At 52.6% G+C, this 20,069-nt stretch overlaps 9 protein-coding genes across 9 annotated transcripts; 4 read left to right on the top strand and 5 right to left on the bottom strand.

Annotated features, from left to right (window-relative positions):
- Positions 1-40: 40 nt before the first annotated feature.
- VTN00DRAFT_1361 (uncharacterized protein) lies at positions 41-708 on the bottom strand (the record flags this gene model as incomplete). The annotated part of the gene is made up of 4 exons (XM_069427460.1): positions 41-66; positions 132-164; positions 223-400; positions 454-708. 4 exons carry the CDS (start codon positions 706-708, stop codon positions 41-43), a joined length of 492 nt encoding a protein of 163 aa, XP_069292063.1.
- Positions 709-747: 39 nt separating this feature from the next.
- VTN00DRAFT_1360 (uncharacterized protein) lies at positions 748-4,269 on the top strand (the record flags this gene model as incomplete). The annotated part of the gene is made up of 6 exons (XM_069427459.1): positions 748-1,503; positions 1,558-1,648; positions 1,702-2,763; positions 2,816-3,411; positions 3,465-4,030; positions 4,089-4,269. 6 exons carry the CDS (start codon positions 748-750, stop codon positions 4,267-4,269), a joined length of 3,252 nt encoding a protein of 1,083 aa, XP_069292062.1.
- Positions 4,270-4,819: 550 nt separating this feature from the next.
- VTN00DRAFT_1359 (uncharacterized protein) lies at positions 4,820-5,852 on the top strand (the record flags this gene model as incomplete). The annotated part of the gene is made up of 2 exons (XM_069427457.1): positions 4,820-4,895; positions 4,987-5,852. The coding sequence occupies 2 exons, from the start codon at positions 4,820-4,822 to the stop codon at positions 5,850-5,852; spliced, it is 942 nt and encodes a 313-aa protein (XP_069292061.1).
- A 184-nt stretch (positions 5,853-6,036) lies between these two features.
- On the bottom strand, positions 6,037-8,501 carry VTN00DRAFT_1358 (uncharacterized protein; the record flags this gene model as incomplete). Its single annotated transcript, XM_069427456.1, has 11 exons — positions 6,037-6,191; positions 6,298-6,418; positions 6,878-7,436; positions 7,510-7,540; positions 7,594-7,619; positions 7,680-7,834; positions 7,944-7,988; positions 8,082-8,088; positions 8,171-8,224; positions 8,304-8,341; positions 8,418-8,501. The coding sequence occupies 11 exons, from the start codon at positions 8,499-8,501 to the stop codon at positions 6,037-6,039; spliced, it is 1,275 nt and encodes a 424-aa protein (XP_069292060.1).
- Positions 8,502-9,711: 1,210 nt separating this feature from the next.
- Positions 9,712-10,969, bottom strand: VTN00DRAFT_1357 (uncharacterized protein; the record flags this gene model as incomplete). The annotated part of the gene is made up of 2 exons (XM_069427455.1): positions 9,712-10,908; positions 10,958-10,969. 2 exons carry the CDS (start codon positions 10,967-10,969, stop codon positions 9,712-9,714), a joined length of 1,209 nt encoding a protein of 402 aa, XP_069292059.1.
- An 837-nt stretch (positions 10,970-11,806) lies between these two features.
- Positions 11,807-13,068, top strand: VTN00DRAFT_1356 (uncharacterized protein; the record flags this gene model as incomplete). The annotated part of the gene is made up of 4 exons (XM_069427454.1): positions 11,807-12,022; positions 12,098-12,215; positions 12,290-12,305; positions 12,375-13,068. The coding sequence occupies 4 exons, from the start codon at positions 11,807-11,809 to the stop codon at positions 13,066-13,068; spliced, it is 1,044 nt and encodes a 347-aa protein (XP_069292058.1).
- A 205-nt stretch (positions 13,069-13,273) lies between these two features.
- Positions 13,274-14,613, bottom strand: VTN00DRAFT_1355 (uncharacterized protein; the record flags this gene model as incomplete). The annotated part of the gene is made up of 2 exons (XM_069427453.1): positions 13,274-13,578; positions 13,626-14,613. The coding sequence occupies 2 exons, from the start codon at positions 14,611-14,613 to the stop codon at positions 13,274-13,276; spliced, it is 1,293 nt and encodes a 430-aa protein (XP_069292057.1).
- Positions 14,614-15,553: 940 nt separating this feature from the next.
- On the bottom strand, positions 15,554-16,690 carry VTN00DRAFT_1354 (uncharacterized protein; the record flags this gene model as incomplete). Its single annotated transcript, XM_069427452.1, has 1 exon — positions 15,554-16,690. One exon carries the CDS (start codon positions 16,688-16,690, stop codon positions 15,554-15,556), a length of 1,137 nt encoding a protein of 378 aa, XP_069292056.1.
- A 447-nt stretch (positions 16,691-17,137) lies between these two features.
- Positions 17,138-19,639, top strand: VTN00DRAFT_1353 (uncharacterized protein; the record flags this gene model as incomplete). The annotated part of the gene is made up of 4 exons (XM_069427451.1): positions 17,138-17,960; positions 18,019-18,975; positions 19,030-19,347; positions 19,401-19,639. 4 exons carry the CDS (start codon positions 17,138-17,140, stop codon positions 19,637-19,639), a joined length of 2,337 nt encoding a protein of 778 aa, XP_069292055.1.
- Between the last annotated feature and the right edge of the window lie 430 nt (positions 19,640-20,069).

Here is a 20,069-nt window from a genome sequence, read left to right as displayed (position 1 = left end):
AGTCGCCACGACAAATCAACCAGATCCCAGCGACGAGAATCTAGCGAGTCTTGTAGGTTTGCCAGACTAAAAAAAACCAAGCAATGTCAGAAAATGCAAGCGAACCTGGCTATATCGGGAGAGGAGCATACCGGCAATGGCGAAGGGAGCACCGAAACCGGTGACTAAAAAAGATCCAGTTAGTCAAAGATCCCTTGTTCGCAGTCAATTGAGGTCACGAACTCATGAAGGCCCAGTATCTGAAGAAGAAGAAGCGGGTCAGAGGGTTGAAGGGGATGTTGGTGCGAGGGCCCTCAGCGTAGTGGTACGGGCTGCCGAGCTGGGCGCGGGTGGTCGAGAAGCCACGGCGGGCGACGAGGTTGGTGGCCATTCTGGCCCGGAGAGCGGAAGCAGCGAACATCTTGGACGCTCAGCAGGAATTGGATTGCGAGGAGACAGAGCAAGAAAACACACCTTGAAGGGAGCAGAGCAGGACGTCGGCGTGGTGAGAGTCGGATCGGATGAAGAGAAGCAGAGCAGGAGTGGAACGAGCAGCTTCGGCGGCCGCCCGGAAGGCCAAGCGCACGTGACCGAGCCCGCGCACGGCAGGTCTTGCCGGCGCGCCGCTAAGACTTTCTGGCGAACCACAACGCGGCGATCCGCCTCGAGAGCATTGAAATTTCTCGCCCGCCGGAGCTGCCGTCGTCGAACAGCGTCGTATCCCACCATTCGTTGCAAGTCCACGTCGACGCTGGGATATCGCGAACGATGGACGAGCTTTTCGATGTCTTCGAGGACCAGCCCAAGGCGGCAAAGCCCTCGGACGAGCCTCCTAAGCCCCGGCCCAAGAAGGACAAGAGCAAGAAGCGCCAGGCCAACGGAGACGTGAAAGAGAATGGCGCTGCGGCGGAAAGCAAGGTGGATGGCAAGGAGGATGGCGCCCCGTCCCCTGTACCAGCTGTGGACACGGAAATGGACGATGTAGAGGCACCCGCGCCCCCAAATGGGGAGCCTGAAGCGAAGCGCGCGCGACTTGACCAGGAGCCCGAGCCTCTGGTCGCAGACACCTTCGAGACGGAGCAGGAGCGTGAGGTTGCAGCTTCAGCTGGTCTCCAGGCGACAAAGGACACGGCTGCAGTTGTGCTGTCGCACCAGGTCCGACACCAGGTCGCGATCCCGCCTGGTTACCCATACGTCCCTATTTCCCAACACAAGCCGCCCGAGACGCCCGCGAGAACCTGGCCGTTCACTCTGGACCCCTTCCAGCAGGTGTCGGTGGCATCGATCCAGAGAGAGGAGAGTGTCCTCGTCTCTGCTCACACTAGTGCGGGAAAGACCGTGGTTGCGGAGTACGCCATTGCGCAGAGCTTGAAGAACAACCAGAGAGTCATCTACACGAGTCCGATTAAGGCGCTGAGCAACCAGAAATACCGAGAATTTGCTGCGGAGTTTGGTGATGTGGGTTTGATGACCGGCGATGTCACCATCAACCCGACGGCTACATGTCTGGTCATGACGACAGAAGTAAGTGCATTGCTATGGCTATATAACTTGAATCAGTCGCTAACTGTCGCCAAGATTCTTCGCTCGATGTTGTATCGAGGTTCGGAGATTATGCGCGAAGTTGCATGGGTGATCTTTGACGAGATCCATTATATGCGCGATGCCAGTAAGTGCCAAAGAGCTACATCCAAAAAAATCTTCTTACTAAGTATTGTACAGCTCGAGGTGTGGTTTGGGAGGAGACTATCATCCTTCTCCCTGATAAGGTCCGCTATGTCTTCCTCTCTGCTACGATTCCCAATGCCATGCAGTTTGCGGAATGGATCACGAAGATGCATAACCAGCCCTGTCACGTTGTGTATACCGATTTCCGTCCGACACCGCTTCAGCACTACTTCTTCCCCGCGGGCGCAGATGGCATCCACCTTATCGTTGACGAGAAAGGTGTGTTCCGTGAGGAGAACTTCCAGAAAGCCATGAGCTCGATCGCAGACAAGAAGGGCGACGATCCAGCAGACGCTATGGCCAAAAGAAAAGGAAAGGGCAAGGATAAGAAGCTGAACAAAGGCGGTACCAAGGGCCCGTCTGACATCTACAAGATTGTGAAGATGATCATGGTCAAGAACTACAATCCGGTCATCGTTTTCAGCTTCAGCAAGCGCGAATGCGAGGCGTGCGCTCTGCAGATGAGCTCGCTGGCGTTCAACGATGACTCGGAGAAGGAGATGGTTTCCAAAGTCTTCAATAGCGCCATCGAGATGCTGTCCGAAGAGGACAGGGCTCTGCCGCAGATTCAGCATATCTTGCCTTTACTCCGACGTGGAATCGGTGTTCACCACTCCGGACTTCTTCCTATCCTGAAGGAGACAATTGAGATTCTCTTCCAGGAAGGTCTTATTAAGGTTCTCTTCGCAACTGAAACCTTCTCTATCGGTCTCAACATGCCTGCCAAGACCGTTGTGTTCACGAGCGTCAGGAAATTCGACGGCTTCAGTCAACGCTGGGTGACTCCTTCAGAATTCGTCCAGATGTCTGGCCGTGCCGGTCGTAGAGGTCTCGATGACCGTGGTATTGTCATCATGATGGTCGGAGAAGAGATGGATCCTGCTGTGGCGAAGGAAATTGTCCGGGGAGAGCAGGACCGACTGAATTCGGCCTTCCACCTGGGCTACAACATGATTCTGAACCTCATGCGTGTCGAAGGCATCTCGCCAGAGTTTATGCTTGAGCGGTGTTTCTACCAGTTCCAGAATACCGCTAGCGTGGCTGGGCTTGAGAAAGGTATGTGTGAATAATCATCTGCCAAATAGTATACCAAACTAACACAATGCAGAACTTCGTGAGCTGGAGGAGGAGAGGGCTAGCATGAACATCCCGGATGAAGGGACGATCCGCGAGTACTATGACCTGCGAAAGCAGCTCGCAAACTTCACGGAGGACATGCAAACGGTCATCAGCCATCCCAACTATTCCCTGCCGTTCATGCAGCCTGGACGACTTGTACAGATCAAGTATGGAGATTACGATTTTGGCTGGGGCGCCGTTGTTAATTTCAAGCAACGGAAGACACCGAAGAACTCAACAGAAGAGCTGAGCCCTCACCAGAGTTATGTGGTCGATGTCCTGCTCAAGATTGCTGATGGGTCCTCTGTGGGTACCAAGACGCACCAGGACCTCCCGTCAGGGGTGAGACCGCCTAAGGATGGTGAGAAAGCTCGCGTTGAGGTTGTGCCGGTCGTGTTGAGCTGCATCCAAGCGATCGCTCACATCCGAATCTTCCTTCCCAAGGAGCTGCAGACGGTCGACTCGAAGAATACCGTCGGGAAAGCCCTGGACGAAGTCAAGAAGCGTTTCCCTGATGGAATTGCTGTGCTTGACCCCATCGAGAATATGGGTATCAAGGACGACTCGTTCAAGAAACTACTGAGGGTAAGATCGTCCACTCTGCACGATAACGAGCAGCACGCTAATCAGAAATGTAGAAAATTGAGATTCTCGAGTCCCGGCTCCTGTCGAACCCTCTACACAACTCTCCCCGCTTGCCTGAACTCTACAACCAATACGCTAAGAAAGTCGATCTTGGCACTAAGATCAAAGCGACGAAGAAGAAGATCTCCGAGGCTATGTCGATCATGCAACTCGACGAGCTCAAGTGCCGGAAGCGTGTCCTTCGTCGACTTCAGTTCATTAACGAGGCGGAAGTCGTGCAGTTGAAGGCGCGTGTTGCGTGCGAGATCAGTACAGGCGATGAGCTGATGCTCAGTGAGCTCCTGTTCAACGGATTTTTCAACAAGCTCACGCCAGAGCAAGTTGCTGCTGTCTTGAGCGTCTTCGTCTTCGAAGAGAAATCTAAGGAGACGCCCGCTCTGACCAGGGATGAACTGGCCAAGCCACTAAAGGAAATCCAGGCGCAGGCTAGGATCATCGCCAAGGTCTCTCAGGAGTCGAAGCTGGCCGTCAATGAGGACGAGTATGTGCAGAGCTTCCATTGGGAGCTGATGGAGGTGATCTACGAGTGGGCGAATGGGAAGTCCTTTGCGGAGATCTGGTAAGCTAAAGGCGCCACCCAGGGTTTATGTGAGCAGGATGTGCTAACGACGCTGCAGCAAGATGACGGACGTCTATGAGGGCAGTCTGATCCGGGTGTTCCGCCGGCTGGAGGAGTGTCTACGGCAGATGGCGCAGGCCGCCAAGGTCATGGGCAGCGAAGAGCTGGAGAGCAAGTTCGAGACGGCGCTGACCAAGGTGAGGAGGGACATTGTCGCTGCCCAGTCCCTGTATCTGTAAGGTTCTCGCAACCGCCTCATTTTTTTTCTGTGCTGTTCTATCCGCATGGTGATATGTCTGTATGTGCTGGTTTGTGTCGCATAGCTTCGGCGTCAGGGCGAAGGGTTCTCGGTCCTCTTAACAGCAGAGTCTGGAGGCAAGGCGGTCTCATGGTAGTATTATGACGAAACCGCCAGCTGCGATTGGATGCATACCGGGTCAGGATTAAAAATGAATCGACTGAAACGTAGAAAAAAAAATGTTACAAGTCGTACAAAGACGTAGACGAAGCGAGGCCGGTTTGGGCCGCGACGGCATCTCGCATGCGTTGGGCGAGGAGTGCGCAGGCGGGCCGCGTTGCCTACCGCAACACCTTTGGCTGCGTGACGAGCACATCACGCCGTCCACCGCCTCTCTCTCCTCCCCATCCTCTCTCTTTCTCCTTCGCTACGCCTCTCCCCTAGCCAGGTCGAGGTCCTGATCCTTCTTATCAAACTCCTCCTCGACTGCTCGTGGCCTGCAGACTTCTCCTCAACTGCTGGATTTTTGCCATCCTCCCGCTACAGTCATCATGAACAGCCTGGTGGCCACGCCTCCTGTTCCTCCTCACTTCTACGAACATACCCGCCTCTCTCCCTCTCGTTCCAGTACGTGGCTCCCTATTTTCGATCATCCTTGGTGTATTTGCTATCTGGATGATATCCGGAAAGTATGGATGCTGACTCCCTGTGCTATTAGTGTCTACACCTTCACAACCGTCCAGCAGTCGCAAGCGGAAGGCCGAAGACGACAGCAACGACCATGATATCCGGATGTCCGCTTCTCCCACGGGCTCCCCTGCCTTCGCTCCTCGACCTCTACCGACCGTCCGTCCCTCCAAACGAGCTCGACCGGCCGTCTCCGGCCGTCCCCTCACTCTCCCCCGTTTGCTCGAGACCTTAGACACCGAGACCCTACGCTCTGTCTTACGGTCGGTGTGCGAGCGTCACCCCGAGCTGAACGACGAGATCGTGCACACTGCTCCCCGGCCAAGCGTTGCTTCCACCCTCCAGGTCCTCAGCAACTACCAGTCTGCCCTCCAGGCGGCCTTCCCCCTGGGCGGCAATCCTTCGTCCGACTATGCATACAATCGGGTACGGCAGCATCTCCACAACCTGCTCGAGGCGCTGAGCGACTTCACGCCCCACTTTCTCCCCCCACACGAATCCCAGGCGTCCACGTCACTCAGCTACCTGGACGGGGCCACCGAAATTATCCACAATCTGCCAAGATGGAGCACGCCGCAGAACAACATCGAAAAGGAGTCCGCGTACGAGGAGATCTGCAAGGCATGGGTGTTGGTCATCCGCGAGGCGGGTAAGCGAGGAGGTGGTATCCAGCTGCAGTACGGCGGGTGGGATCAGAAGCTTGCGAAGCACAACCAGACCTCTGGCGGCAAGCTGCAGGCGGCCGTTGACGAGCTCAGGTCGAGTCTGGGTTGGATGAATGGACCTGGTGCCCAAGGTCATCTCGGTCCGTCAGGTGGCGATCCAGGTTCTATTCGCGAGCAGCTCTTGTCCGGGACGTACGGTCTCGGTTTGCCGCTGAAAGTTGGGCCGTGGTGAAATCGAAGATTTTGATATTACAGAAAAAGAAGAACGTCACCATCTCGACCGTCTTACACATCTCCTTTTTTCTTCACTTTTTCTTTAAACCTGTGAATATGCTCCGAAGCCCCCGACAATCGAAAAACATCCGCTTACGAAACGATCATGATACCTCTTGCATGGAATCTTTAGAGAGTTGGGGTCAGATTGGCGTTGTGCTTTTTTGCCTGGGGACTAGCATGTCATTTGTCTGTTCCTGTTTCTCTGCTGTTTTCATGTGTTGCCTGGAAACTCGGATTCGATCGTTTTCACATATCCGCAAGCGAGGCCCTTTGACTTGACACAACCATTGATTCGCTGTTACAAAAACCATCTCCGTCCATATGGATCGTCATGTTGAGCACGCAAGCCAATCGTTTTATTCCCCTTTATTCCATTTTGCTTTCTTCTCTCTCACACTTACCGTTTTTGCGTGGAGTTCCCTGGATATCTCGTCTTACACCAACAAACAAGTAAACGATCGGTAGCATCCATCTATCCCCGTGCGTGGGGCTTGGGGTACTGACGGACTGAACCGAACCGGACTGAAACGGTCAGTCTGTTTTTTTTCTTTGCCTTTTATGTACCTACCTACTCATTATTTTTTTTTCTTTTTTTGACACCTATCTATGTATGTATCTATTTACATAGGTAGGTGCGTTATCAGGGTAGGTGGCAATCGTGATGCAAAGCACAAGAAACAGAAACAGAAACAGTTGCCACGGGCTGCGTAGAATCGAGTCGAGTCGAGAAGAGAAATTGATTGTCTCCAGCCCCAGTTAGGCAGATCACATCAAATCAAATCAAATCAGATAACTGAAATACTTATTTGGATCATTGCATTATGTGGAATTGAACTGCTGGCTTAATCGGTTCTAGAAACTGAGAAAGAAAAAAAAAGCAGTTAGATATACATATAAAACAGTATCCTCCCCTTCTCCAAAAGCCAGACAGACAGACATCTATCCATCTCACTCCGGCTTCCGTCCATACACAAAATGCACCTTTGTATAAATCCTAATCGACCGATCCCTTAACACCTTCCTCACCTCCCCCAGCAGGACATCCACCTCCTCCCTCTTCCACCCGAGCACGCGCGTAAACAGCAACAGACTGTACGACTCCATCCCCTCGTACATATGCAGCTGATGGTACCTGCCCAGCTCCTTGAGCTTCGGATCCTTGGGCCAGGGGTTGAACGGCAACTTGAACGTCACGGCGTTGACGTCCCGGAAGCCGGCCTCGCGCATCATCTCGGGCCAGGAGGTCACGGTGTCCATGTCCTTGCCGAACCGGTCGGCCGCGTCGTGGAGGTATTTGGACCATCTGAACCAGGGCTCGGCTTTTGCGCGGGAGACGCTGTCCTCGCAGAAGCATCGGAGTTGGATGGTTTGGAATTCGAGCCAGCCGCCGGGGTGAAGGTGGGTGAAGGCTTGGGAGAAGAGGCGGGGGAAATCTTTCACCATGCCTTCCATCTCGCGGCCGTGGATGTAGTCGAATTTTTGGGAGTAGGACCAGTCGCTTTCGTAGTCGTCGACTTCGAAGTGGACGTTTGGGGGGACCCTGTTTGTCGATGAGATGTTAGCAGGATCCCCTCGGGATACCTTCATAGAACGTATTGGAAGAGGGAATTTACCATCTCGGTTGAATTGGACTCAGGTCATTTCCTGAATTTATGTTAGTTTTGTTCACATTTTTGGTTAAAGAAGGAACCCCTTACCAATCACTTCTGCTTCCGGATGCTCACTGAACACACCTTATTAGCCATATTCATCCATAAATCATAGCGAACAACAAACAACATACTCTGCAAAATCAATCGCCCAAATTCCAGTTCCCGTTCCCAGATCGAGAACACGCCGAGGAGACTCGACAGGTGCCAGATACAACTTGCCACCAGTGATCAGTTGGTAGATATGATGCGCAAGATCCATGCGGTCTTGTTCGTTTTCGTCGTTTGGCTGTAGACATAGTCAGCGTTGATTCATTCGAATTGTCTTTTATAGGCTGGAAATCCAAATATCAAGTAGATAAATAAAAACACAGATACATACATAGATGGAAACTTACCAGGATATGCTCCCCTTGTCTAAAAGCATGGTACCTACGTCCGTTCTACAGCATCCGCCCATCGTGTTAATATTTCGAACTTAACATCGAGAAGCGTGAATCGCGCAAGAGAACTCTGCGGAAACAATGCATACATACCTCATATCTACACACACGTCGGTCTTGATTAGTATCTTTTTAACATGTAAAAACAAAAATCCAAACTGTGCAGACAAATTTAAACTTACATATAATTCCTCACGCTAGACGATATCGAGCTCGTGTAGCTGGCATCTCCGATCCTGCGGGCCGGAAGCCAGGTATTTAGTAAGAAGTACTACGGACAAGACAGTTGATCTATGTATTCCACTCCGGACTTACGAGCCTTCAAAAGCAGAATCGTCATCCGCGACATCGTCCTGCAGGTTCTCAAGATCAGCCCCATCTACTCGCATGCGAAGTAGTCTCAAGACAACCAGATGGTGAAAGACTCACATCTACTCCGACAATCTGAACGGGGTTCGGAGCCAGCTCGGTCTGGGCCTGGCCCTGGCCCTGAGACTGGCTGTTGGCCATCATATGATAAAGTGATGAACTCTGCCTCTCTTACTGCTTGCTCCGTTAGATAACAAGAAGATCGTCGCAGGGAGGATAACAGATATCAACTTTTTATTCAGATGGACATGCCGCTGGCATATTGACTTTCCTGCCTGGTGTCGGCAGCAGGTCCATCTTAAGTTCAATCTGTTCAGCCGCGGCCCCAAGGACTGAGGTCTCCACCTGAGGAACTGGGAAATTGGAAAGCAGCTCCTCATACACAGAACGCATTGGCACATTTGGTAGGATTTTAGGCTCCATTTCCTGAGATCCAAGCCCCGTGCAGAATTGTCGGCATTGGCTGGCCGATTTTTGAGCACATGTGGAGCTCGAAGGTTGGATTGCAGCTAGGCTGGAGTCTACTCGGTAGTGGCGGTTAGGCCGGGTCGGGACGGCGCGCGTTATAAGATTTGCAGCGTATTATCTGCAGAGATTTATGCTGCTAATTGCGGTACAGGTTTATGGAGTGTTCCGTTCGATCCAGATACCCCTATCTCAATTAGCTCTGCTATATCCCACGTGGGTTAGATTAATTCTCCGTCCGCCATGTTCTAAGAATAGTCCGGAGGTAAGCCCGAGGTAAGTAGTGTGGAGGGCGCAGAACTCTTCATCGGCAATTCGACGCTGCATGATGCATCTGATGTCTGATCACTGGGCTGTGGCCTTTTAAGTCTGCCCGGTGCATACAGGGAGTCCTCCGTACGTTCACGTCGCCACTCTGGGAGACTCTGCACAACGGTGTCTCTTCTAGAAGCAACCGTTCCCCCTTCCGTCCTTTCATCCCCAGCGAGTCAGCTTTTGCAGACAGAATCATCAAGGTCTGAAAACGGTAGGAAAGCTTATTTGAACGATGCACTTCTGCTAGATATGATGATTTCTGCTTTGTATATAATTCAGTATGAAATCACAAACTGCTAATCAATTTTGGTCCAACATTTGGATATCACTAAACATTAACATAAAGCAGACAAGAAGATGAGTGGGATAATCCGTATATTTGATAAGCAGAACGATCAGATATGCAAGACATTCGTCACAAATGGCAGTTAAGATGACATATCAGATGCCAACATCATGCGATCCATGGAGCAAGTAATGTGCGGTTCACATATCCCATTCCCTCGAAGAATAGCACCGGGGAAGACCTTAATGTGGTCATAAAAATGAGAACTCGACACCAGGTCGAGCAAAATCATAACAGGGAGCCCTTCACAACGCGGAATAGCCAGCCCACGTCCTCCCAGCCGCCTTTTTCACCTGGTTTCTCAACCACGGTGGACGGCTCATATTCTCCTGTGGCAGAACTGCCGTCATCTTCAATATCTTCTGTTTTCCTTTCTGGGTCTTCGACATCAGCACCTTCCCCGCTGCCATTCGTCTCACCAGCTGCATCTTGCTGTGCAGTTTGAGTTGAAGGCGCAGTCCATTCCTCCTCGACGCTGAACAGCGTCCATTCCACAAGTCGATCGATCCAGCTCCCGAGCCCAAAACCACGCTCACGGGTCAGGCGTTGCATTTCTACCTCGTCGATCTCTTCTGAATCGGGTTCAGAATCCGAAAATGACGGGTCTTCTTCTCTCGCAGAGCCCTGGTGACGGTCATACATAGCGGCCATCTCAGCGCGGGCATGGTCATCCACGAAGTCCGGAATCATATCGTGGCTGTCACTTCCTATACTAGGCTTACGAGACTGAAACGGCCTCGTGGGAGCTCCTTCGATGGCTGTCATGGAGAGATCCACGCGGCTGCCTCTCCCGCTGCCTGCACGCGAGCGGGAGGCATGTCTGGAACGGACCGCGGGAGTGGACCGGCCAGATCTTGACCCTCGGCCGTGCGAAGGTGGTTCAGCCTGGTTCTCCTGTTCGGAGACCAAGCTCGTCGAGCTCTCGCGCTTGGCGAGCCAGCTCTGGCCCTTCTCTTCACGGGTCGACGTCGCGAGAGCAAGGCCTGCACGGAGCAGCCACTCAGAGTCCTGGCGACCGGCCGTTTCAGCCGGTCTAGGGTGTGAGGATGCGGAGCGTCTTCGTCCACTACGACCGCCCTGATGGTGAAGAGGCCTGCTGGCGTCCACGCTCGCCAGATTCGTGTCACTGAGGGGTACACGGGCCGAGCTTTTGCTCCGTCTAGGCAGGCGCACGTGTGACGCGCTGCAGGAGTGCGACAGAAGAGGCGGCGTGCTTGGAACCGAGGAGCTGGACAGGTAGGACGTCCTCAGCTGGGGATTGAAGTCGTACGGGTAACCGGTGTCATCATCTTGATGAAACAAGAATTGCGAAAGCTCCCGGAAGTCGTCAGGAGGAAAACGAGGGGTGAGAAGAGCCGGAGAGATGTGGTGTAGCGAGGGATGAGAACGACGGGAGCGGAACGAGTTCTGGGAAGCGGCCAGCGGCTGGAGGAGGGTTAGCAGATACAGGATCCGCAGGAGAGAGACGACATACGTCCATTGCCATGGTGGCAGTAGTATTCTGTAAAGTGACTCCAGAGCGTCTCAAGGAAGATCAGGGGAATCGGTGAAGAGAAACACGAGAGAGCCTGACATGTGATGATAGTTAGAATGCCTGCGGACTATGACCCTAGCTCCGTATAGACCGGGCGTCTAGCCACACGGTCCCATGAATGAAAGAGTTCGCTATCTTCCCAGCTGCACAATCAAATAGAGAGCCATCTCGAGCTTCGGTCTCGAGGGACTCCAGGCAAAGAAATAACACTCGCAGCAGCCGAGGCGCGGAGATGCTGCCCGGACCATGAGCGGTGGGGCGAGGGCGGAAAGCTCTCCCCGGAGCCTCGAGCCAATGATGGAGAGCTGTTCTGTGGGGTTGGCCGTTGAGCGTTGACGTCGTATGATATAAGCAGGGTGGTGCTAGTTAACTTATGTCTGCATATCTACACAGAGTGAGCCTAGCGTTCTACAGATTCAAAGATCACAGCTTCTGGGCCAGACTGACGGTTTCTGATAGCCTCTTTGGTTGCTAAAAGCGTGCGCTGCAACAGAGTCTCTGCTGGCTCAGTTCTGGCCAATCACGCGGCCGGCAGCGTCGGAAGCGGAGCAGTCCACGGCAAGCAGAAGAACCGACAAGCGGAGAAATGTCGCAACCTTCCCTTCATGATTTGTAAGAAGCGAGCTGGAGGAATAAATTGAAATCCATAATACTCAATTCCACCATCCCGTTGTGCTGTACCTGCTCCACATCTGTTCCCCCGTTCTGTTTTGTAGGGAACTTCAACCTCTGATACCTTAGAGCGCTACTCAGCTCACCACATTCATAGATATAACATCCAACGCCGTCATGCTCGAAGTAATTGTCCACTCCGGTCCCAAGGCCGAGATAATCGAATCTCCCATCCCAGTCCCCAACGACGACCAAGTCGTCATCAAGGTCGTTGTCTCCGGCAGCAACCCGAAAGACTGGAAGGTGCCCGAATGGGCTAATCGTGATGTCAACGAAGGCGATGATATTGCAGGCATCGTGCACCAGGTCGGGAAGAATGTCACTGAATTCAAGGTGAGCCTGATTTCCTGGTGATAGACTGTTAGAAGACGGCCATTGGAACTGCCCTTTTGACTAACGAAGCCATAGCCTGGTGATCGAGTCGCGGCATTTCATCAGATGGGAGCACCCGGCGGAAGTTATGCCGAGTACGCCGTTGCATGGGCACACACGACATTTCATATCCCCGAGAAGACATCTTTCGAAGGTCAGTTGGCTGAATATCTGTTTAATCCTCTTGCTCCTGTATGTCTTTCTGAATTGAAAGCTGACAACATGCAGAAGCGGCAACTATCCCGTAATACGCCCCCCAGTATACAGCACTTTCATTTCCAATTTATACTTACTAACAGATTCGACATTTCAGTCTGGCAGCCATGACCGCCGCAATTGGTCTTTTCTTGCGCCTGGAGCTGCCCGACCCATGGACCCCCAGCGCATGGTCGATTCCTCTGATCATATACGGCGGTTCCACGGCCGTGGGATCCTACGCAATTAAGCTCGCCGTGCGAGCCAACATCCATCCCCTCATCGTTGTCGCCGGAGGCGGTGCCCACTATGTCGAAAAGCTGATCAACCGCTCCAAGGGCGACACGATCATCGATTACCGCCGCGGTCCGGATGCCGTGGTCGAGGGGATCCAGAACGCCCTGCACTCGACCGGCCACAAGCAGGTCGCGTACGCCTTCGACGCTGTCTCCGCGCACGGAAGCACCCAGAACATCTTGAGGGTGCTTGATCCGCACGGAAGGATCACGTTCGTGCTGCCCTACCAGGAGATCGCGAAGACTTTCCCGCCGACGCTGCACCACAGCTTGACCCTGGTTGGCTGTGTGCATGGGATGATGGGAGGGGCCGATCACGATAAGGACTTTGGGTACGTCTACTTCCGCTATTTTGCCCGTGGTCTTGCGGAGGGCTGGTTCACCGGTCACCCGCACGAAGTCAGGCAGAATGGTTTGGAGGGGGTGGACCAGGCTTTGAAGGATTTGAAGGCGGGTAAGGCGAGCGCGGTTAAGTATGTGTTCAGAATTGGGGAGACGCCCTCGCTGAAGAAGTGAAGCGGAGGATCCAAACCGTCAATGCGGTCTAAAGCAGAGACTACCCCCTTGATGCCGTCACTATGTGTGACCTGCTCACGATGGTAGAATGAAGCATTAATGAATAAATCGAAAGCTCGGTACAAGAAAGATACCATGTCAATTATCTCCATTCAATTCATAAAAAAGTAACTCACAGAGATCGGACATAAGACTCCAACCCTAATCATAATTTAGGCTGCTCCAGATACTCCGCACCCATCGTGCGCAGATCCTCCAACACATCATACTCCATGATCCACCTCATCCGCTCCACCAACGCCTCAGGGTTGAAAGTCTCAGTCAGCTGATCCGGAAGATCCGCGCTCGCAAGCTTTCCAGCTTCGTAGCTGGTCTTGGTGATACGGTCCGTCCGCGGTTTCCGCAGGTCCTGGTAAAACTTGAAGGCTTCCTCTAGATCATTGTTCTTCCAGCGCTTCAAGATAGTGGCCAGTGCAACTCCTGATTCGATGGCCATGCATGTGCCTTGACCTGTACATCACAGTCAGTGGTATGTTTCAGAGACACCAGACATGGACACCTTCCTTGATGAGGGAGCGTTGAATGAGCCGAATCGCCGAGAAGAATAATCCCAGAGTCCGCCCGGTCCTCGTTGATCTGATACCATTTATCAAGCGGGTCACGGACATAAAGCGCCTGCTTCAACATCTTGCCATCGGGCGCACCCTTACGGAGCCCGGCAATGATGTCCTGAACGGCGGGACACCAGTCCTTGACATGTTCCTGCAAGCTATCGATATCGGACCTGGACATCCAGCTCTCCGAATTCCACGCCTCCAGCGGCTCAGACATGAACCCTATGATCGCCGCCCTGGCAGTCTGGGAATCCTCATTACCGATCGGCAGGATCAAAACGTGCCTCTTCGGACCGCGGAAGTTGACCGTTTTCCGAAGCAGTTGCGCTGTATCGGGTGGGAGGTCCTTATAGTCCACGAACCCGCGATAGACGACCTGTCCTGAATACATCGGCGCATCCGTGATACCGAGTTGTTCCCGCACGACGGATTTGATCCCATCGCACCCGATCACGATATCCGCCTCGGCGGTACTCCCGTCCGTGAAATGCAACGCATACACCTTCTTCTTGCCATCACCACCATCATCAGATTTACTAATCGAACTCAACCTCTTCCCCAGATTCAGCATCGACTCCGGCACCCTCTCCTTCAGACAGTCAAGCAGATGCGCCCGATGCAGCAAGCGCGCATGGGGCTGCGAGAACTCCTCCACGTGGCCCAGGTACCCGCCCGTCCGGTAGTTGCGGTACTCCATGTAGCAGGGGAGCTGGCGGGACGATTTCCACAGCATGCTCTCCCGCAGGCCGTAGGCGTCCAGGACGCGGTTGGCGTTGGAGGTGATGTTCACGCCGGCACCGACCTCGGCGAATTGTGGCGCCTGCTCGTAGAGTTGGAGGTTGGTGAGGCCGGCGTAGAGGGCGGCGTTGAGGAAGGACATGCCGCCGAGGCCGCCGCCGATGATGGCTATTCTTTGGGTGTCGAAGCCCATTTTTTGTTTCTTTTTACTTGTTATGGGTCAAGTGGATGTGCTTCTTCTTTGTCAGAAAGGGACACCTATGCATTGGTTATGATAGTACGTACCTAGATAGCTGTCTCGTAGACGATTCCCCCGCGTTCAAACAAAGAAGCAAGCAGTAAACAACAGTTCCAGAACCCAACCACACTACAGCTAGCACCAGGGCTAGATATATCAGGCAAAGACTCCCCACGCGATCTTACCGGCAGGAACAGCCGTTGCAGCGCGTGTCTGCTCCATTCACCTATCGGAACGGGTGTGGAGTCCAACGTCTTCCATCCCCGACTCCCCGAGGTACATATCCGAGCGGGTATCGGATGAGGGACGACGGCGTCGGTCGCTCGAGCCCCCCGAAAAACGTGTCCAGAGACGAGCTAACTATGGAGGGTTTACTGGTTCGTTTCTTCTCTAGAGATAACGATGAACCTCGTATGTAGTTTTGTGGCGCCTTGGGAGAGCCCTTCGCCTTGGGAGAGCCCTTCGCCTTGCGGGGTTAAAATGGATATCGGAACGGCTAGGTAGTGTAGTAGTACGGAGAGTAGGCTATTCGAAGAACGGAAGCAGATGCTATGCCGCCTTATGTTTTTTTTTTTTTTTTTTTTTNTTTTTTTTTTTTTTTTTTTTTCCCTTTTTAGCGGATTCATGTCCTTAGTTTCCCCCTCGTAATACAGAGACAGCAGTTGATGAAGAGAATTATTTTATGTAGTGGCAGTATTTCTCAGATACATACCTAGGTCATTATCCATCTCAGTCAACGGAAAAGGCCTAGCGATACACTAGGGAGGAGAGTCATTCAAAAGATACATTGACAGACATACATGTTTTTGCAGATAACCATCTCTGGCTGAAGAGGCTTCAAGAAGAAATACATTTTTTTTTTCTGTTAACCGTAAACTCCAAAGAACAGCATCCTTCATTGGATATTGCCCTTGTTGACGACGAATCCTTCAAGGGCAGAGATAGCAGCCCACAAGCGGTTCTCCGCCTCCGGGAAGACGAGAGAGCGCTGGCTGTAGAAGACTTCGTCGCTGACTTCCTCGGGATGGCGCGGCAAGCAGTGCATGAACTTCCAGCCTTCCTTGGCGCCGCCGCGTTTGGCCAGTTCCGACGTGATCTGGAAGCCTTCGAAGGCCTTCATCCTCTTGACCTTCTCAGCTTCCTGGCCCATAGACACCCAGGTATCGGTCACCAAAATATCAGCGTTTTTCACAGCCTCCTCCGGAACGTTGGTCTGCGTGAGCTTGCCGGGAGATTGCACGCCGGCACGTGCCTGCTTGATGATCTCAAGCATGGAGGCCGGAATCTCGTAACCCTTTGGCGTGGCAACCGCCAGGTCGACGCCCATCTTCGAGGCACCGATTGCCATGTCGAACAGGACGTTGTTCGCGTCGCCAATCCAAGCAATCTTCAGGCCCTCCAGACCCAGGCTCGAGAGGCCAGCCGTTCCCTTGGAAGGAAATGTCTCGTGAATCGTCAAAAAGTCCGCAATGATCTGAAGCGGATGGAATGAGTCACAAAGCGCGTTGATAACCGGCACGGTCGAATGCTTCGCCAGGTCGGCGACGTCGGAGTGCTTCGACACACGGGCGACGATACAGGAGACCATGGACGAAAGCACCACGGCTGTATCGTACAGAGACTCATTCACGCCCAGCTGAATATCGTCTTTTCCCAAGAACATGGGATGGCCGCCCATTTGTACCACCGCGCCTTCAGTAGACACTCTTGTTCTTGTACTCCTCTTGCTGAACATCATCGCGACCGTCTTTCCCGACAATGCACCCAGCAAATTTCTGGGAACTGAACCGGACTTGATAGCTTTCTTGTGGGAGGCGGCATTGCGAACGAGAGTCGTAAATTCGGACGGAGTGAGGTCTGCAATGGAGAGAAGATGGCGAGGAGCGAAGGGAGAGGTCGGAGGAGTCGAGAGAGACGAGGACTTTCGCAAGTGATGAGGTCTGATCGTTCGGAGGTTGCGACAGCTGCTGCTAGTCAATTGAGTTGCATTCTGCAGCCCGTGGCGGGCTGCAGCATTGAGACTGCTGGCCATTCTGAATGTGCGGGAATTGACTGTGCGTCGCTCAGTAGGACGAGGCTTTCGAGCAGCGGTCTTTGAGGCCTTGCTGGATTGGCGATGACTCAAAACGACAGGCGGAGTGCCCTAGACAAGACGCTCGACAATACACAATAAATACGTGCGCGATACAAATGAGGCCGACATTGGCGGATTGAGTGTCGGCCAACCGCGGAAACGTCATCCCCACGTTTCACCGCCCGGCGGTTCCAGCCTTGGCCGATCGTGAGTTGTCGCCCTAGGAGGTGCTTCCTACGTGGAGCGCGCGTTGTACTTCATATCAGCTGTCTGACCCTCCTCATTGCTGTCTATCCTCCTCTCAGCGATCCTCAGTAGCATGAAGTCCTGATCTGCGAGACTCTGGCACAGCTTCAACAGACGTGCTTGGAGCCGCATCGCCTTCCCCTCTCCCAGCCAGCCATCATGGCTGACGATTCAAGGGCGCCTCTGCTGGACAGGGCATCAAGATCTCCTTCACCGCATCGGTCATCCTCGTCCGTGAGGTCCACACGGTCGAACCAGCGGCAGAATAGCAAGTCCTTTGACTTGTCATCGGAGTCGACCCCTCTATTACGTCGTGACGATGAGCTGCCTCGATACGTAGCGGAACCCGAAGCGGCGAGATCGCCTTCACCTTCATCACGAGACAGTTCCTCATATCGGTCAGCCAAGGCAGCAAGGGGCCCTCTGCGATGGCCGACGGTTATTGCTATTATGGTGCTTGGTGGTGCACTTCTCATTATACTCGGATTCGGATTTGCTGCACCGGCCGCGGTCAAGGAGTATGCGGAGCACGCTGCCGTATTCACACCTACCGATCTATCCATAGACTCAGCAACGGCAAATGGTATCCGGGCCAGGGTCCAGGGAGATTTCTTGCTTGATGCATCTCGCGTGCAGAAGAAGTCTGTCCGGAATATCGGTCGATTCGGGACATGGATCGCAAAGGAGGTCCGAACCGGCGAATCTGAGGTGCAAGTGTACCTGCCAGAATATGGGAATGTCCTCATTGGGACGGCTACTTTGCCATCCCTCAAATTCAATATCAGGAATGGCCATGTTAACAACGTTGATTTCCTGACTGATTTGGCTGCTGGTGATGCTGCCGGTATTCGTCCAGTCATCAGTTCCTGGCTGGAGGGGAGACTTGGACAGTTGCGTATTAAAGGGGCAGCTGCCATTACATTGAGATCAGGTCTGCTGAACCTGGGGACTCAAGTTATATCGAATATCCTTACTTTCACAGGTCAGTTCTTAGGCAATTTTCATCATTCTTCTGAGGGGGTACTGACCTTGTCAACCAGACCACGATCTTCCGGCTTTCCCTGAAGTCAATATAACAAAGCTGAATATGCATGAGGTGGACACTCCTGAGAAAAAACAAGCAATGGCAGTAGACGTCTCAGTTGCCGTTTTGAATGTCTCACCTCTCAAATTTACGGTCCCACCTCTAGGTTTCAACATTCTAGTCCCTAATTGTTCTCCAGGGGACCCGAATATCTTGGTCGCTAACGCTACTACGGGGTTCGTCCTCGTCCAGCCCAAAATGCCAACGGCTGTCGATGTCAACGGTCTGATCCGCGAGTTACCCAATGAGTTGACAACTGCTTGTCCAGGGAAGAAGAATTCTCCGCTCGATTCGCTCGTCGGGAGCTATATCCAAGGGCTGCAGACCACAATCTATATTCGTGGAGCTGATGCTCCGAGCCCCGATACACCCCGGTGGATAGTAGAACTAATGAAGAGCGTGACATTGCCCTTACCGGTCACTGGGCACGCATTCGATAACCTGATCAAGAATTTCTCAATGACAGATGTGCATTTCTCCTTTCCGGATCCCCTCGCCAAACCGGGTACCCCTGACGCTCAACCTAAGATATCTGCCTTGGTGAAGGCTCTCATCGGCTTACCAAAGCAGATGAATTTTGCTGTGGATATACCTCGTGTTCGTGCAAATGCGAGTGTCCATTATAAAGGAAAGGAGCTTGGGTTTTTAGATTTGAGCAGGTGGCAAACTGCTAATACCACTCGCATCGATGATGTCGATGGTGCCCCAGCTCTACTTGTGGGGTTCAACGTCCGAAATGCCCCGCTGCAAGTCACCGACGAGGATACATTTACCCAAGTTATTCAGGACTTAATATTTGGAGGCGAGGCGATAACACTGCGAGTGACCGCCCTTGTCGATGCAGAGGTGAAAACTGCCCTTGGACAATTTGTCATACGGGAGATACCAGCAGAAGGAGGGGTGACAGTGAAACGTAAGTCATGAAGCATGGCTCCAATACATGGTCTTAAAATTAATCCTCCGATAGCTCCGTACAGTGGCTCGATCAAGGACCTAAATCCCAGGATTGAATCTATAAAGGTTTGGGACACGACTGAGTCTAGTATTCTGGTCCAGACAAAAATCAACTTCACCAATCCAACTAAATATTCGGCGACGATCCCTCTAGCTGACTTTCTGCTACTGCACAATGGGACAGCCGTGGCACAACTACTAGCCCGAAATCTCTCAGTTGCCCCAGGGCTAAATTCTGGTATCCGTGTTGATCTTCTATGGAACCCAAAGGATTTAAGAGGAGACCGTGGAGAGACCGCTGGACGAGATATGGTCTCACGATATGTATCGGGTCTGTTGGAATCTGCCGCGTCTTTTCCTTCTTTTCGGCTAACCGTTTCCTAGGGCTTAACACCACTGTGACAATTCAAACCTATGAGGGTACAATACCGGCATTGCCGAACCTTGGCCGGGCGTTGTCTATTTTGGGCATCGATATCCAAGTCCCTAGACTTCATCCACCTGGATCGCCAGGTGGTGGCGACGAAGGGGCTGGTGATGATGACGCAACACGTTTCATCCAAGCTGCAACGGTACTGTCTACTTTCATCGATGCCATATCCTCAAATCGCCAACACACTTGACAATATCGTTGGTGGGGTACATTCCACTCTCCGCCGTAAAATGCTTTTCTTCCTGGCGTATTCTGTGCGCTAAAGTAAGAAGCTAACATCTGCATTGAACAGCTGCACCTTTTTTCCTCAACTGCTGTTTTCACGTTGCTTTCTCCTTTTGCTGAAACCACTTTTTACATTGATTCTGTTGATGCCGTGGCATATTATAATCATATAGAACCGGTGGGTAAGATTGACTATTATGTTCCTTTTGCGGTACCTCCAGGCTTTTCAGAGACTCCAAGAATTCCAGTGGATCTGGATATTGGAGGCGTGGGGTATGATGTTTTGAAGAGAGCTCTAGGAGGCGATCTTAAAATGGATGCGGTGGCGAAGGTAGGCGTTAGGATTGGAGAGTACTCGACCTTTATAACTTATCGCGGCAAAGGAATTGGGGCGA

Source organism: Thermoascus crustaceus (genome assembly GCF_041956765.1).
Source record: "Thermoascus crustaceus strain CBS 181.67 unplaced genomic scaffold VTN00scaffold_1, whole genome shotgun sequence".
Lineage (NCBI taxonomy): Eukaryota > Fungi > Ascomycota > Eurotiomycetes > Eurotiales > Thermoascaceae > Thermoascus > Thermoascus crustaceus.
This window is presented reverse-complemented; position numbering and strand designations above follow the sequence as displayed.